The 15,973-nt window shown below is 32.4% G+C and overlaps 1 protein-coding gene across 1 annotated transcript in view; it reads right to left on the bottom strand.

Annotated features, from left to right (window-relative positions):
* The window catches only part of LOC133187048 (dynamin-binding protein-like), a 59,239-nt gene that overhangs the window by 22,932 nt on the left and 20,334 nt on the right, over window positions 1–15,973 (bottom strand). Inside the window, exons 19-21 of the mRNA XM_061322419.1 lie at window positions 15,725–15,899; window positions 3,920–4,026; window positions 2,154–2,284 (exon numbers count right to left, since the gene is read on the bottom strand). Of these exons, the coding sequence (XP_061178403.1) occupies window positions 2,154–2,284; window positions 3,920–4,026; window positions 15,725–15,899 (413 nt within the window). The remainder of the gene's footprint in view (window positions 1–2,153; window positions 2,285–3,919; window positions 4,027–15,724; window positions 15,900–15,973) is intronic.

Below are 15,973 nucleotides of genomic sequence, written 5' to 3'. Positions count from 1 at the left end.
AACATATACTGTAAACCTAAAACAGACATACTGTAAACCTTAAACAGACATACTGTAAACCTAAAACAGACATACTGTAAACCTAAAACAAACATATACTGTAAACATAAAACAGACATACTATAAACATAAAACAGATAAATACTGTAAATGTAAAACAGACATACTGTAAACATAAAATAGTTACATATAAAAGTATTTTACTACAGACTTACCAATGGAAATACATGTACAACTTACTTAGTAATTATAAGTAAGTTTACTCAGATACCCACAGGAAGGTTTTTTTTCTATTTCAATTTTTAAAAGTGTGTTGAGACAGTAATCTTATTTAAACAGTGATTTGAGGAAAACCATAAGTCTCTGATGAGACTGTTGCTCTAGTGGTTTGTACATATAACAAAGGGAGAGAAAAGCAGCACTTGGACTTGAAAATGCAACAGCATTAAATAGAATAATGATCCTTGGTTTAGCCTCTTTTTGTCTTAAGATTTACTGCAATCAGACTAAAACTGTAGGATTATAAGTAGTCTTTTGAAAGAATTTAACAGAAAATTCTATTTTAGTAACCATGGTAACATCAAAATAAAAAAAATGATAAAGACAATTATGTATCTCGGTGTAATCTACTTGTGTGCTAAGTACATGTATATTAAAATCAGACCAAAACTGTAGGAGGAGAAGCGTTTATAAGAAATTTCTAATTTTAGTGACAATGGCAACACTATTCATTGAAAAGATTTATGAAAAACTCTTATCTATGACGATATGATTTTATTTTAGAAATAAAGCCCTTTCCAAGCTTAAGAAAGCATAATATTTGTCTAGATCATGAGATATCTGGTAAAATAAGACTTTTGACACCTACTTAGTATGTTTAATAAGGGAGTAAAGTAATTGAAGCCCCACTAATATTTGTCTAGATCACTAGTTAACAGGAAAAATGATCCTCATTGACATCCACTTAGTTTATCTAATAAAGGTGTGAAGTGTTAGATTGAAGACTTTTTAGTGACTTGCACACTTCAGAAATGAGTTGGGTAAACTTCAGGTCATTTCACACTATAAATTAATCCAGATAAAATCTGGTAACTGTGGATTAACTCAGAATCCACACTGGGCTACCATGACAACTATGACATCATTATTTCACAATAAGTTAACCTAGCTGCAATAGATTTGCAGTGGATTCAATAATCCAGGTTATCTCTGGATTAACTTAACTCGGTGTGTACCTGGTCCATTGTGGACCAGGCTTTATGTAAATGTAGCTTGATTTAAACTACATTCATACTGAGTTAACAGTTATGCATAATAACAAAAATTGTGCATAAATTTAATCCTGAATGATAGTTGTATATATCATCACTTCATGATAATGCAATGCTATGGTACATGTAATATTGTAATATTTTCAAAAAATTGCTAGTAGACACAATGTAAATTAAATATTGTGGGTTAAGTTAATCCAGTTCAAGCTGATCTGGGTTAACCTAACCTGTGGACCAGCCCTAAAAGATATGTTGCCTGAGGACACACAATATTGAAGACGACTATGAATACTTACATGAAGGTGAATGATTAGGAAGTACAAACACTTACATGATGGCAGAATGAGAGAGAGGTACAGATATTTTTGTGATGCAAAATGAATGAGGCAGCACAGGCACTAATGTGATGGCAGAATGACTTAGGAAGTAAAGACGCTATTAAATGTAATGGTCAAGACACGTGATGGCAGAATGACTGAGGAAGTACAGATACTATTGTAATGGCTTAGACACTTACGTGATGGCAGAATGACTGAAGAAGTACAGAGAGTATTGTAATGGCTTAGACACTTACATGATGGCAGAATGATATTGTAATGGCTTAGACACTTACATGATGGTAGAATGATATTGTAATGGCTTAGACACTTATGTGATGGCAGAATGACTTAGGAGTACAGATACTATTGTAATGGCCGAGAACTTACATGATGGCTGAGTGACTGAGGAAGTACAGATACTATTGTAATATGGCTTAGACACTTACATGATGGCAGAATGACTGAGGAAGTACAGATACTATTGTAATAACTTAGACACTTACATGATGGCAGAATGACTGAGGAAATACAGATACTAATTTGTAATGGTCTAGACACTTACGTGATGGCTGAATGACTTAGGAAGTAGAGACTTTTTCTGACAACATTCATGTTCCAGTCTCCGGAGTGGAGGTTACAGGTTCTGTGAAGTGCCCTCTCCAGCAATCGATGGTCCACCATCTTGTATGCCTCCTACAAACAAAAAACATGGGTCATCAAAGACAATGAGTAAAGTCTAACACTTAATGAAGATTCTGGTAATGTGCATCCTAATCCTTAGAGGCAACATTCATGCACATTTGGTCCAGGTGGCACTGAATGGAACTGCTCCAAATCTTCAACAGCTCAACTGTACTGAGAATACACATCAGATAGAACATCTGAAGGAGGTCTGGTAGTGTGCATTCTTAAATGCAACATCCATGCAAGTTTGGATCAGGTGAGGCTATTAATAGTTACTTGGAAATAGACCTGCTCCAAAATGAACCTGTGCAATTATGTAGAAAATTTAGGTAAGATACAGCATCCAAAGCATATTTGGTGGAGTGCACACCTAAATGTAACATCCAAGCAAGTTAAGCCAGAATAAGACTATTGATATTCCTAATGATGAATCTGCTCCAAAACCTTTAACCTGTTCAATCACCTGGAAAATGTAGTCTGACCTAAGTTAGATGAAGCATCCATGCAAGTTTGGTCAGAGTAGATCTTATAGTTACATGGGAATGAACCTCCTCCAAAAAGTTTCAAGGCTATCTAAAAAGTTCAGTCATATAGGCTACTATCACATGAATGTCAAATATTCTATACTTTGTGCCCATGAGAAATGGATTTCTTTATAAACAATAGGCAGCATAAAACATAGGTAATCAGAGATTACAGAGTTCACCTCAACGAATGTTGTCTTAAAGTAAGGCAAAGTCCCACACTAAACTAATAATCTAGGTGTGTGCATCCCTAGATGCAACATTTATGCAATTTTGGTCTGATAGGGCTTGCAGTTACTTGGGAATAGACTTATCTGAAAACTTAAAACTAGTCACTCATCCAGAAAATGTAAGTCAAATCCATCATCCGAAGCAAGTTTTGAGATTGTTCATCCCTTGATGCATCATCCATGCAAGTTTGGTTCAGATAGACCTTATAGTTACTTGGAAATGACATCTGCTCCAAAAACTTTAACCTGGTTACTCATCCAGAAAATATAGGTCAGATCCAGCATCCGAAGCAAGTTCAGTAGTGTACATCCTTAGATGTATCATCCATGCAAGTTTGGTCAATATAGGGTTTATAAATACTTGGAAATGACATCTGCTCCAAAAACTTTAACCTGGTCACTCATCCGGAAAATATAGGTCAGATTCAGCATCCGAAGCAAGTCCAGTAGTGTGCATCCTTAAATGTATCATCCATGCAAGTTTGGTCAATATAGGGCTAATAGTTACTTGGAAATGAGACCTGCTCCAAAAACTTGAACCTGCTCCAAAAACTTGAACCTGCTCCAAAACCATTAACCTGGTCATTCTTTAGCTGAAATTGCAGCATCTTAAACCTTGACTGGTACAATGAAACACACTAGAAGCATCCTCCATGCATCTCTGACTAATATAGGCCATAGAAGTACTTGAAAAGAAAACTGCTCCAAAAACCTTAACCTGGGATGCCGACACCAATGCTGAGGGTATTACATAAGCTCCCCCAACTTCGTTGAGGTGAGCTAAAAATCGCAAATTGTTTTCACAAACTTTTGAATTAAAGGTGCTATGGGCACCTGTATCCTTTGCTTCTGTCTTATGATGTTTCTGCCTTATGTTTTTACAAACTTACCTTGAGACTAAGGCCATGTTCTTCAATGACCAACTCTGCCCCATTGACATTCTTCTTAAAGAGATCCACAGGGTACTGCAAGATAATCATAATAAGGTTACAGAGAACTTAAGTATAAAAAATATAAAAACTGAAGATAACAGTGATCTATCTCATGTCAATTCATGAACATCCTAGGGCAGAAACATGGACCCCTGGAAACAACAGAGGTGGGATCAGGTGCCCAGGAGAATTAAGCATCCCCTGTCAACCCATCATACCCAACTTGAGCCATCTATTTTGATCAGGTAATGGAGTAATTATAAGTCATTATAACACACAACAGAATTTGCTGAATTCTGACTTTAAACATTTATTAATAAGATACATGAAGATGAACACCGAGAATGGTAATATAGACAAGTAAGCTATTACATGTAAATGTATTTAAAAAAATTGTTCACAGTTTTGAAAAAATCCTAGGCTATAAAAAAAAAGAAGAAAAAATTGAAATCACAATATCTATTTTACTGAAACAGATTTTTAATTAAGAAGCTTAAAACAAGACATTCTGATTCATAAAAATGATGTTTTCTCTTCTCAAAAGTGCAACTTGACACAATTTAACAATTGAAGGTCACTTTTGCACATTACATTGTCAAAGAACTTTAAATTACTAATGCAGAAACAAGCTCTCTAAAATCAATCATATTAGACAAAAGACATTGAAGTATACCCTTACATTTGTTAATCATGATTGTTTTATGAAGGTTGGTACCCACTCAATCAGCGATCGGGGAAAGAACATAAAGGGGTGGGCAATGGAGGATTCTAGACAGGTGTCTGAACCAAGCACCCCGAGACAACTTTGATGTGAATTATCATGTGTTAAATCTGCCAAAACAATTAGCTTCCCTTAAGCCCTGTGTCAATGTTTGATCACACGAACTGGCCATTTATTTCATATACTGCACATTGTGTACACAGGAAAGTGCACATTAATCTGATGTAAAAAGAGATTCCATTCCATATGTATACATCTCCCTTGTCTTCATATTACATGTATCACATAATTAGTCTCATTTCCATACACATTGATCATATATAAAGTACAAAGTCCAATATCAGAATGAATTCTTCACCCATGCTTTATTTTTTTTCTGTTTGAAAATATTCAAAAAATATTCAACTAATACTACAGTTAATTGTTATACATGTATTTTTACATATTGTAACATTTACTCTGTAACTTATATCAAGGAGGTGTGTGGCCTTATTCACTTGAAACAACTATGAAAGGTTGATAGATTGAATGTTTGCAGTTTTAAGTCCCTAGCAAGATTATCTCACTCATATGAGATGGTACTAGATACCAGTGAAAGGATCCAAATTTAGACCTTACTCGGCACTCAGAGCAAATGAGCAGTGAGGATTCTTTAGCATGCCAATGCCTGCCGTGACACAGGGCCTCAGTTTTTAAGGTCTCATCAGAAAAATCTGCAACTTTGACTCAAGGTGCCAAGAGATTCGGGAAGAAACAGCTGCTACCTATTCTACGTTGACTTAGGTTTGTTGTGATGGGGGCTTGAACCCACAACTTTCCGATCATGGAGTGAGTGCTCTACCGAATGAGCTACCAGTCTTTATGCTCTACCAACAGAGCTATCTGGCAACCGACAATTGAACCTGTCTGACCGTCAAGTTCCTCCCTCCTTTAAGATCTTTGGCCCCAAAGACACCAACCCAGGTTCTTCCCTGGCAGGTCTTTCACCTGTTATGTACAGGGCATAGCATGGCAAAAAATGTAACAGGAAAGGAAAAAAGTGTGCCGGACCAGACCAGGATATGAGATTCCCTGAACCTCCAGTCAGGCGCTCTACCAACTGAGCTATCTGGCCAACGGCGATCGAACCTGTCTGACTGTCATAAAGAATATGTCAAAGACAGACACTATATCTTACTGACAGACTTGTAATAAGCTAAGAATTGGACTAAATTCTGTCCAGAATGAGTCACACAAACAAAATGTAGGTCAAATGCAGCCTCTTGAACACTGCATCAAACTTAGTATCCACAGATACATCTAAGCTGCAAGTTTGCTTTGGACATCACTTGAAATAAGCCAGAGAGTGACCTAAATGCTGGGTGGGCTTAATATTGGGTTTGACCATTTTACCAATTTGAAAGTCACTGGCAGACTTGTCAAAATTTTGAAATCACTGTCAGACATTTGGTCTGATAAAAAAAAAAAAAAGTAAAATGTTCCGACAGATGGACAAAGTTTTATCAGACCAGATACATGTACATGTACCTTATTTTGATGCTGAGAAAGGAAAAAAAATAACTGCACAAAAATGCCCTTTATTATTTTCAACAGCCTTCAGTCTCAAAAGTTTCTTTTCTTGGATAGAGAGCCTTTAATCAGAGAAATGAATGACGTTATTATGTATTGCTGTAACAAATTTAATCGACCATCGTCACCATGCGCCATCTCTGCTATTTTTGTGACCTTCACCTGCGCATCCCAATATTTTTAAAATTTGCGTCATGCTCAATTTTTTTCAAATGGTCATTTGGACCCACGTCTTCAAAGTTATTGGTCCAGACAAATTTTTACCGGCCTTGTGGACAGGACCGACGATTTTCAACAAATCTGCACTGGGGCACAAAATGTAGGTCATGTGCAGCAACAAAAGTATGTCACTTCATTGCAGGAGGTATAAAATCATGAATCATCTTTAAATCAATCAAATTTTCCTTCAAAAATTTAATCTGCTAAAAAGAAGATTAAGCACAATAATATGCAGATGTTTAATAAATTAATAAAGTCATTAGGGCTAATCCTTTAGTTTATATGGATTAAACTGCACGTTTTATAATGACTGTACATATTACCACCACTGCAGACTGTCCTGTATATAACACACCTATTGTCCTGCAAGAGGTAGAAGATTAACTCTGCCTTGTTCCTGATGTAGACTTACACTCGAACACTTAAGACGATTTAATTTCCTAGTGTTTATATTTAATCATATCAAGTGATAATCAAGTTTTAATGTTAGTTTTAAAACAGGTTGACCTCCAGTTGATTTTGAATAAGTACTAATTCACTTTAAAAGAATTTAAAAATTAGGCTTTTCAAATAATTAAAAATTCTTACTGAAAAAAGAAAAACTTTGTCTACATCCACAAAACTTTAAATGTATAAATATACCTTAAATTCATTTAAAAACAACTAAAGCTGAATATAATGACTTTATTATATTTATTTATACATTATAATATGCAGTTATTTAATCCAGTGAGAAAAATTAAGATTAGCTCTGTCCTAGATCCTGCTTTGAGTACGCCTATTAAGCAGCCTTATAAAATACTGGACATATACTTCAAAATTTAAAAATTACAGTCGAGTCACATTAATCCAGACCTTAATTTGTGTTACCGAGCAGATTGTGAGGATAAATGAAGAATCCAGACTAATGATCGAAACATACTTTGTATATTCAATTATAAATTGTTCCCCACAAATGTCGTCTGAAAGGTGAAGTGTCCAGATAATTAGCATCTTGATTAACAAGACTCCACAGTAACTGCAGATTCTAGATCTGTACTTATATACATGCTCAAATAAAAATTATATACTTACTCCCAGGGCTCGGGCTAAGCATCTGAAAAATAAAGTAAAATATTTAATTATAATCAAATTTGGTTGTAACATGCTACTGTAGATTCCTAAATATACGCGAGGAATAAATTATCGCGTAATTACGCGAGAAGCACAACTCGCGAAATAAAATTACTCGCTTTTATTTTTATGGTGCTTTAATGTATGTAAAATCTCTAGATAAATCACCCATTCGCGAATTATTTTTCTCGCGATTTGACGCACGTTAGCCATTTCGCGATATAAAGTACTCGCGTAAAATAAGGAATCTACAGTATTGATTGGGTTAGAAAAATTAAGTTTATTCTGCATAACCTTTATGTAGCTATGTTGCCTTTGTCACTTTATGATTTGCATCCAAAATGTATCAATCAACTTGCCATTATGTTTAAATTTTGTACATTCTTATGCCATTTTTGTCTGGGTTGGAACAGTTTATGCTTTTTTTATAATTTCATTGTTTTGTTGTATATGTAAAGCTTAAGCATAAACTTACTAACTGCCCTAACCCAGGTTATAACTTAATTAATGTATAACTTAATGTGTAACTTTTAAATTCATTCCTTAAATTAAAAATAATTGACAAATAAAATGGAAGTCAACATAAAGTAAAGAAGAAATAAAATCTTTTTATAAAGTTAATTATCTCAGTTTTAATCTATATTTCATACTAACTTTTCCAATAAATGTACGACAACACAACACAGTAATTGGGATCCCTTCCATTAATTAGAATCTGTAGAAGTTATTTTTCAAATGGAAGAATGTATTGATTTTCCTATGAACAATATTCTTTTAAAGTTCTGGATAAATTATAAAAATAATACTACAAATATAATTAATATTAAATCAATAAATTGATTATGATACAGGTATATATTGAAATACTAGCTGTCATCAAGTTTCAGAGATAAATATATGAACAAAGATAGATATAACACAACAGAATCAATGCAATGAAGAAAAACTGCATATTTCTGTTAGTATTTACTTTGTCTTTATTAATCCATATCTATATAATATAATGAATATTAATTCCAGTCTTATAATTTCAAAAAAAAACCTGAAATCTAAACTCTGATTTAAAATCCAACATTCATGGAACAGATGTGGTTTTAGTACTAAAACAATTATACTTATAGTACCATATTATTCAACAGTCAAGTTCAAATTAAAAATAAAAAGAAAAATCAATTTATTAACAACTTACCCTAATTCTTCCCATGTAAAAAATCCTCTGAATTTGGGAAACTTTAAATGAAACATTTCCTCTCACGCCCTCATCTTTAACTGAATCCTCCAACAGTTACATCCACAAATTTAAATTGACCGGTTACCACATAGCTCAGGGACAGTACACAAGGCTGTTACATTTTCCACCCTGAGTGGGCCGTTTATTGCCATTTTTACTGTTACTTATCTTAAATGTTTCACTGTTTTAGATTCTATTCAAAACTTCTGAAGTTTGCAAATATTTATAGCTTGTAGGGCCATAACAATACCTCTGAAATCCTTAGTAAATCAGGGGACCTTTAAATCTTACTATATGGGACCAATAGTTTGTATGAATTAATGGATTTAAATTAAGATATGGTTGGATTAAATACTTAAGAAATTCACTGCACGCCTTTTTTCATTTAAATGTTCTGCCATTTGATAATACAGATATGACAGTTTTTACACCATTAAGTTTACAACAATAATAAATCTCTCATAATTCACTACTTTGATTTTTCTTGCATTTAAAAAGAAACTATCAGTTCTTCCAAAACTATGACAAAAAAATTCACTTTGAATTTCCTGTCTTGCTTATGATAAAACCAGTTCTTTACGTTATTTTCCTCGTAAAAATTATTGATCATGGTTTTGAATAGATATGCAAAAGAGCATTCTTAGGACTTTCTTTCTTCACTTGCAATGACTTTCAAATTAAAAAAATCTAAAAAGGAAAATTCCAATCACCATCCTACCAGAAAAATCAATTCACGGGGATCTATAAGGATCAATTCTGACTTTTACCAAAAGTTTATCACCCCTGGACAACAAAATAACCTTCTCTTCACATAAAACCAGTCACTGCAAACAGCATAGGTGAATAGTCATTAAGGAAACCAATGGAAAATTAGACATAAATATCCAACAAAAACAACACTGGAGTCACACTAAAATGTGAAGAGATTAGTACCCAAGTAACGGTCCCCGTCTATACCAAGTTCTAATGGAAGTACGCTATTACAATTGATTCATCTAAGGTAGAGGTTAACATTGTGCTTAGAGCCCATTTCTGGTAAATTAAACATTCAAACACTAGATATACAATTAATCAATGTCTAATCTACCATGCTTGATAAACGCATAGAAGACTCCAGATCAGTTTGGTACTGTAAAGGCTTACACGAGCTATTAATTATGATTTGTAATCCGGAACCTTTTGGTATGTAATGACACCGATCAAATTTAGGCAGCATTGAGTATCATTTCATCAAAACTAGGTAAAATTTGGCTCATAATTAAATAAACATCTATAAACAGCGATAAACAGCCAGTCCCAAAATTTAATGGAAAGTTAAACCTATATACTTTAGAAAAACAAACCGGTCAAACAAAATATATACATTACTTAGACTACAAAACAATATGGGGCTTGTGGGGGAAATTATGCAATAATGTTTCATGTGACAACATGCAATTATTAAACCTGTGGACAGATATACTTGAAAATGAGATTTATTTATGGAAAATGCACTTAAACTTTCGCCAAAATTTAATACACATGAAGTGTGCAAATTCTTGAAACTTAATCACTTAATTGAATTCAATCTTTCTTTGTCATACAAAGGAATCTTGTTCCAGCAATTTCTACCTAAAGCATCATTTAAAAGTGACATTTTACTCCTAAATAACAATGAAATATCTATCCATGCTGATCGAATCAATAACAAACACTCAAAAATAAAAAAATCAACTATAGAGGAATCTTTGCACCAACTGAAATTGGACCGTCATAAAATCAGCCTGTGGTCGTCTGTCTTATCAATTATAGATTTGTATCTGACACACCCCAGTATTGACTGATAAATATCAAAATCGTGCTGTCTGCCATATAATTTATCCTCAATCAATCTAATTAAGACAAAAGAACATAATCAATATTTACGTATACCTCAAAATAGCAACCTGCACTACTGCACAATGATCAGGATTGATTCCTGATCTTAGAAACATTTAACCCAACATCATACCGTCAAGTTCAAGCTAACAATGTGTAGCATTCAGGTATCAATAAAAAACACATGTACAATTTTTAAAACCAAATTGTAGGAATCTTTATAAGTGTCATGACATGACAAAATTTATCAAAGTATGACCTTGGGAAAACAGCTAATAAATGAGGTATGACACATTAAACAAAATGATAAAATGTGGAGGACTATTTTTTTTTTGTGTGTACCCTCCTGTGTGTCTAGGTAGACGAAAGTTTAACGCTAAACAGGTGCTTGTTTACAGCAAAAGAAAGATGGCATTTCAATTATTAAAGTCGACAAAGGCCTATAAAAAAAATCAAATTCATCATTCCACATTATGTACCTTTTGAAAAGATGCACGATTCTACGACATTTGAGCTGTTGGTGATGAAAGGAGAAAGTTATCAAGAATATAAAAGTGAAAAGTAGTGCATTCACCGACTACATACATTTGACAAAGAGTTTACAACAAGACTACCAGCTGATTCCTACATAACCTTACTGTATATTTTATCTGCAAACTTTTTTCCCCCAAAAGTATAAAAACTTCCTTATACCCATCCAGTACAATTTGTTGAGATAAAACATTATTTCTTCTATAGTCTGCAGAGTACATCTTTTTCTCTCTCTCTCCCACATCATTTGTAAGGTTTCAATTAAGAAATATTCCCACTTCTCAATAAAGAAGGGTACATAATGGCTGTAAAAATAATGTCCTTAATAACATTGAAAAAAAATTACATAGATAAAGTGAGTAAAACATGTTTTATTCTCAATTTATAACTATCTGAGCAATGAGTAAGCAAGTGGGAGATTTTACAATACACAAAAAGTTTACATTGAATAAAGACTTATCAAAATGCTTTTGAAAAATAATCAGCAATTCTTCAACTAGATGTAAATACAACTTGTTTCACAACATACATTTACTTGTATATACTTGTATATACCAACTGTGAAGTTTTTAGTTAAAACATTTCATGCATATGTTTGATTGAAGTGGATTCGGTTCATTCTACATACCAGTATCAGGTAGACAAATTTCAGCAGCAACATATAAATTATTTTTTTTCTTCTTCTATCAAAAAAGGATATAAAAAAAATATAGAAAATAATTAAAAAATGTTGTCTCCAAAACACCTCGAAAGAAAAATTGAGGGTTAATCTATTCCACTGATATAGATGTTACAACCAAATATGGTTTGTACACATTTAACTTGTCCTGCATAAAAGTAGATAATTGAATATATGTTTTTAATATATTTAATACTGCTATATACCCTTTAAGTGTGGAACATCCTTTTAAATATTATACATACAATGAAAAAGATTTTTTTTTTTTGTCTAGAACTCATTCCTACAGATTAAGGTACCGAGTATATGTCACAGGTAAAGATCTATCTTTTTGTTCAGAAAAACTAAAATATGATTATACCTGGAAGTGCAATAATTATCATAAAGAAAGTCTATGATTTCTCTGCTGTTCAGATTTGAATCCCCCCCCCCCTTTCACATACATCTAGACTGAAATGATAGTGTAACAAGAGTTGTCTTTCCTTGTTTAAAAATCAAATCCAAGTGAAAGTTTACTGAAAGATGATCCATTTCAGAAATGTAGTGATATGTATGGTAATTAAAAAAAAGTCCTTTGTATGTGATTAAATTCTAAGAGTACATACCCAGGTACTTATTGGTTTTAATATTGTTATCAGAGAATTTCTACATTTTTACAGACATCTGCACTACATGTATTTTTTTTAATGTGTCCATGCACATCAACATTTTAAAAAATTCATGTTAATACATTTAAAATAGTCCATACCAAAAAGATTAAAAAAGAGCCCACTACCTTAATATAAAAGCACTATACAACCAAGATGCATATAAAGTAAAAAAAATCATTTGCCCTAATTGAAATAATCATGTAAATGGATATTAAATTGCAAAATAGCATACTGACTAACAACAATGGAATGTATGAAAGGGAAAATTTGCAAACAATGGAAAAATTTTAATATTAGATACTAGCTACAGGAAAGACCATAGTTAACAAATGGAAACACATCCTTAATTTTAAAACCAAAAGAAAGATAAGATTAACAAATACATGTAGATACATCTCCTTAACTATGATACATTACAAGGTAACATTCCTGTTAGTGGCAGGGTGATATATATTGCACTTGTTAATTTCACTACATGCTTGTTTCATAACACATATCTACAAGTTTTCATGGAAAAAAGGAATGAGGGTAAAATGATTCCAGCTGTTTTGTTTTGTTCAAAGATATCAATGAAATTTTAAAGAAATTTCAAAACTCGTCAATATTCATATAATTACATGTGCCATGTTTCTCTGGACAAATTAATTAATTGTTACTGTATAGTATCACGAAGACAAGCTCTTTACAATATAATTAGTTGTGTTGATTCATCTCCAATAAATAATTTTACTAAAACATCCTCCTTCACAATGAAAACTTTTCATAAAGTGAAAGAGTGATGACCCTTGTTCATATTTCTTGCAAGTAAATAAATTTTGCTATTACAAAAAAATGGGCATTTGCTTGGTGAAAGATAAGCTGGAAATTTACAAATAATTCATTAATTCTCTCTTAAAATCTTTAAGCAATGCATTGATGTATATGACTAACTGTTAATTAATAATGTTTCATTACATATAGTGTACCAGTAAAAAGAAACACTACACATCTTCTACCTGATAGTCAAGGTGTAAATGCAAGTTGAGTTACAATAATTTACATTCTATCTCTGGCTAATTATCACAGAAAGCTTGAAAGCACCACACTATAATCCAAGCCATACAAAGTCTAATGTCCATCATCTATAGGATGCCACAGCTGTCACATTCAAAATCAACCAATCTAATAATCTCAGGCTGAAAAATCATTACTATCAGTTGTAAAACATGAAAAATTCATAATGCAAAGACATACCTTTCCAATAAACATCATAAATAACAGAGCTACCCTTTATCACAAAGTAAAAAAAATTAATGGAATATCTAATTAATAACTAAAAGTTGTACTCTCTCAACATTATGCAAATGACTGAAGAACAAACCTAAATGTACATGTACAGTGTATGTCTACCTTGTTTTTGATTTATGTTCTAGAATACCAAATATTAAAATGAATACACATATAAATATACAAGGATAATTTAGGTACACAGTAAAACTTGGTCATAACGAACTCCCGGAGACCTGCAAATTTACTTCACTATTATCTATATCTGTAATTCATTATACCCATATGAAAATTTGTTATAGCACATGTATCAACTTTGCAATATAGATTTTTTTTCCCTATGGAATATATTGATGGAAGTATTATATACAAAATTCACCTTGAACTAATAAAGTTTTCATATGAATTTGAATTTCAAATATAAATACTTTCAAAAAATTTATGTCAGTTCAGTTCAATACTCTAACTTTTGAGATCTTTGAAAATTTGTACAGGAGATGTAAATTTTATTATTTCAAACCTCTAAGGGAAAAAAATTCAGTTCACTATATCTGTAAATTTGCTATATCAGATATGTTATAAGGCCATAAAAAATAAATAAATAGTTTCTCAGGCCAAAAATTTCAAAATTCAATGGGGCAGGCAGGTTCTTTTTTTTCTTTCTTTCTTTTCTTTTTTTTTTTTTGGAAGCAGCTGTTACCTTTTTTTCATGTCAGCTGTTCAACAAAATGATGATATCAACTGATTCTTTTTTTTTTTTTTTCTTCAGTTCTCTCATTAATTATAATATGTATGTATTATTCTTGTTAATTCGTTTTATGTCATGACTGTATGCCGACATGGTAATTGTCAATAAAGTGAATTGAATTGAATAATATGCATTCAACTTTAAATAATGTTATTCCAAACAAAGTTAATTCATAAACTACTGTATTGACAAGAAATGTATTGTTTATCTAATAAAAACGTCTATTAGCACTTATGAAAAGGGGAATAACTCAATTTTCTTTTTCAGCTTGGAAAAATAGAAAATTGAGTTATTTCCCTTTTCAATATGTCAATACATTTGATCAATGCGGCAGTGTTTGACCTAATGCGGCGGTGCCTGAGAAACTATTGATTAATTTTTTTTGGCCTAATCGTAAAATTTACAGGGAATCGTAAAGAATTTTGCCAGGAATCCTTAAAACCTATTGCTTTTTCCGTAAATTTATTATATCTGTGTTCATACTTAATGAGTTTTACTGTACACCCAAGATACAGGTAAACAAAACATTAATAGCCTTAAATATGTCTTAAAATAAATATGTATAAATTTTTAGTACATGTATTACAACACAATTATGCCAGCATAACATTTTTCATGAGTTTCCCATTTAAAATCTTCCTATATTCTTCCCCCCCCCCCCAAAAAAAAAAAATTATATATATATACAAGTATATATATTTATATTAACCCTTCACATAAAAGCACTAAAAACAAGAATTTTTATGCATACTTTGATAAAGCATCTTTTTCTGCTGAACATTTTTACAAGCTTAAAAAATTTTCTTCAAGAATAGATGCAAATGAAATTTAATTCCCAAACCTGTTAGCATGGAATGAAAATAAAATGTACATATACAAAGTTTCATGCTACTTTACATAAAAAGTAGGTCGTCTTTGGTAAGTTTAAAAAAATTACAATACACGAATGGAACTTTCATTAATTAACATGCAGCACTCAAAAATAAAACATTAACACACTGAACATTATAGACTAGCTTAGAGGATGGACTGTCACATTGACAAATTCATTTCTCCATTAATCATTAAAAATTGTATTTCTTCAAAATTGTGGGAAAAAAACTGTGATGCATTTGTTATCTGCACATTGATTGGTTGCCTTCAGAGATTCACCTCTGTCCATTGATCGATCCTGTCAGCTCATTGGCTGTAAGTAATTAGATGGAACATAACCTTTGACCCCATCAGCATCTACATACCACCACTCACTGTTACCCTGTTCATCATGTTTGACGTACACAGTCACAACCTGTCCCTCAAACAAACTCACTTCATTGGCTGCACGGGACTGGAAGGCATACTCAGCATAGTAAAACTGAAAACAAAGGTCAAGAAATGCCTTTACTGTCTAACTTATACATAAGTACTGGGCATAAATGAGACAACAGG

Source organism: Saccostrea echinata, unplaced genomic scaffold (assembly GCF_033153115.1).
Source record: "Saccostrea echinata isolate AGI-Se365-2 ecotype Australia unplaced genomic scaffold, CSIRO_AGI_Sech_v1 ptg000014l, whole genome shotgun sequence".
NCBI lineage: Eukaryota > Metazoa > Mollusca > Bivalvia > Ostreida > Ostreidae > Saccostrea > Saccostrea echinata.
Note: the sequence above shows the minus strand (reverse complement) of the source record. Positions and strands in the feature narration are given on the sequence as shown.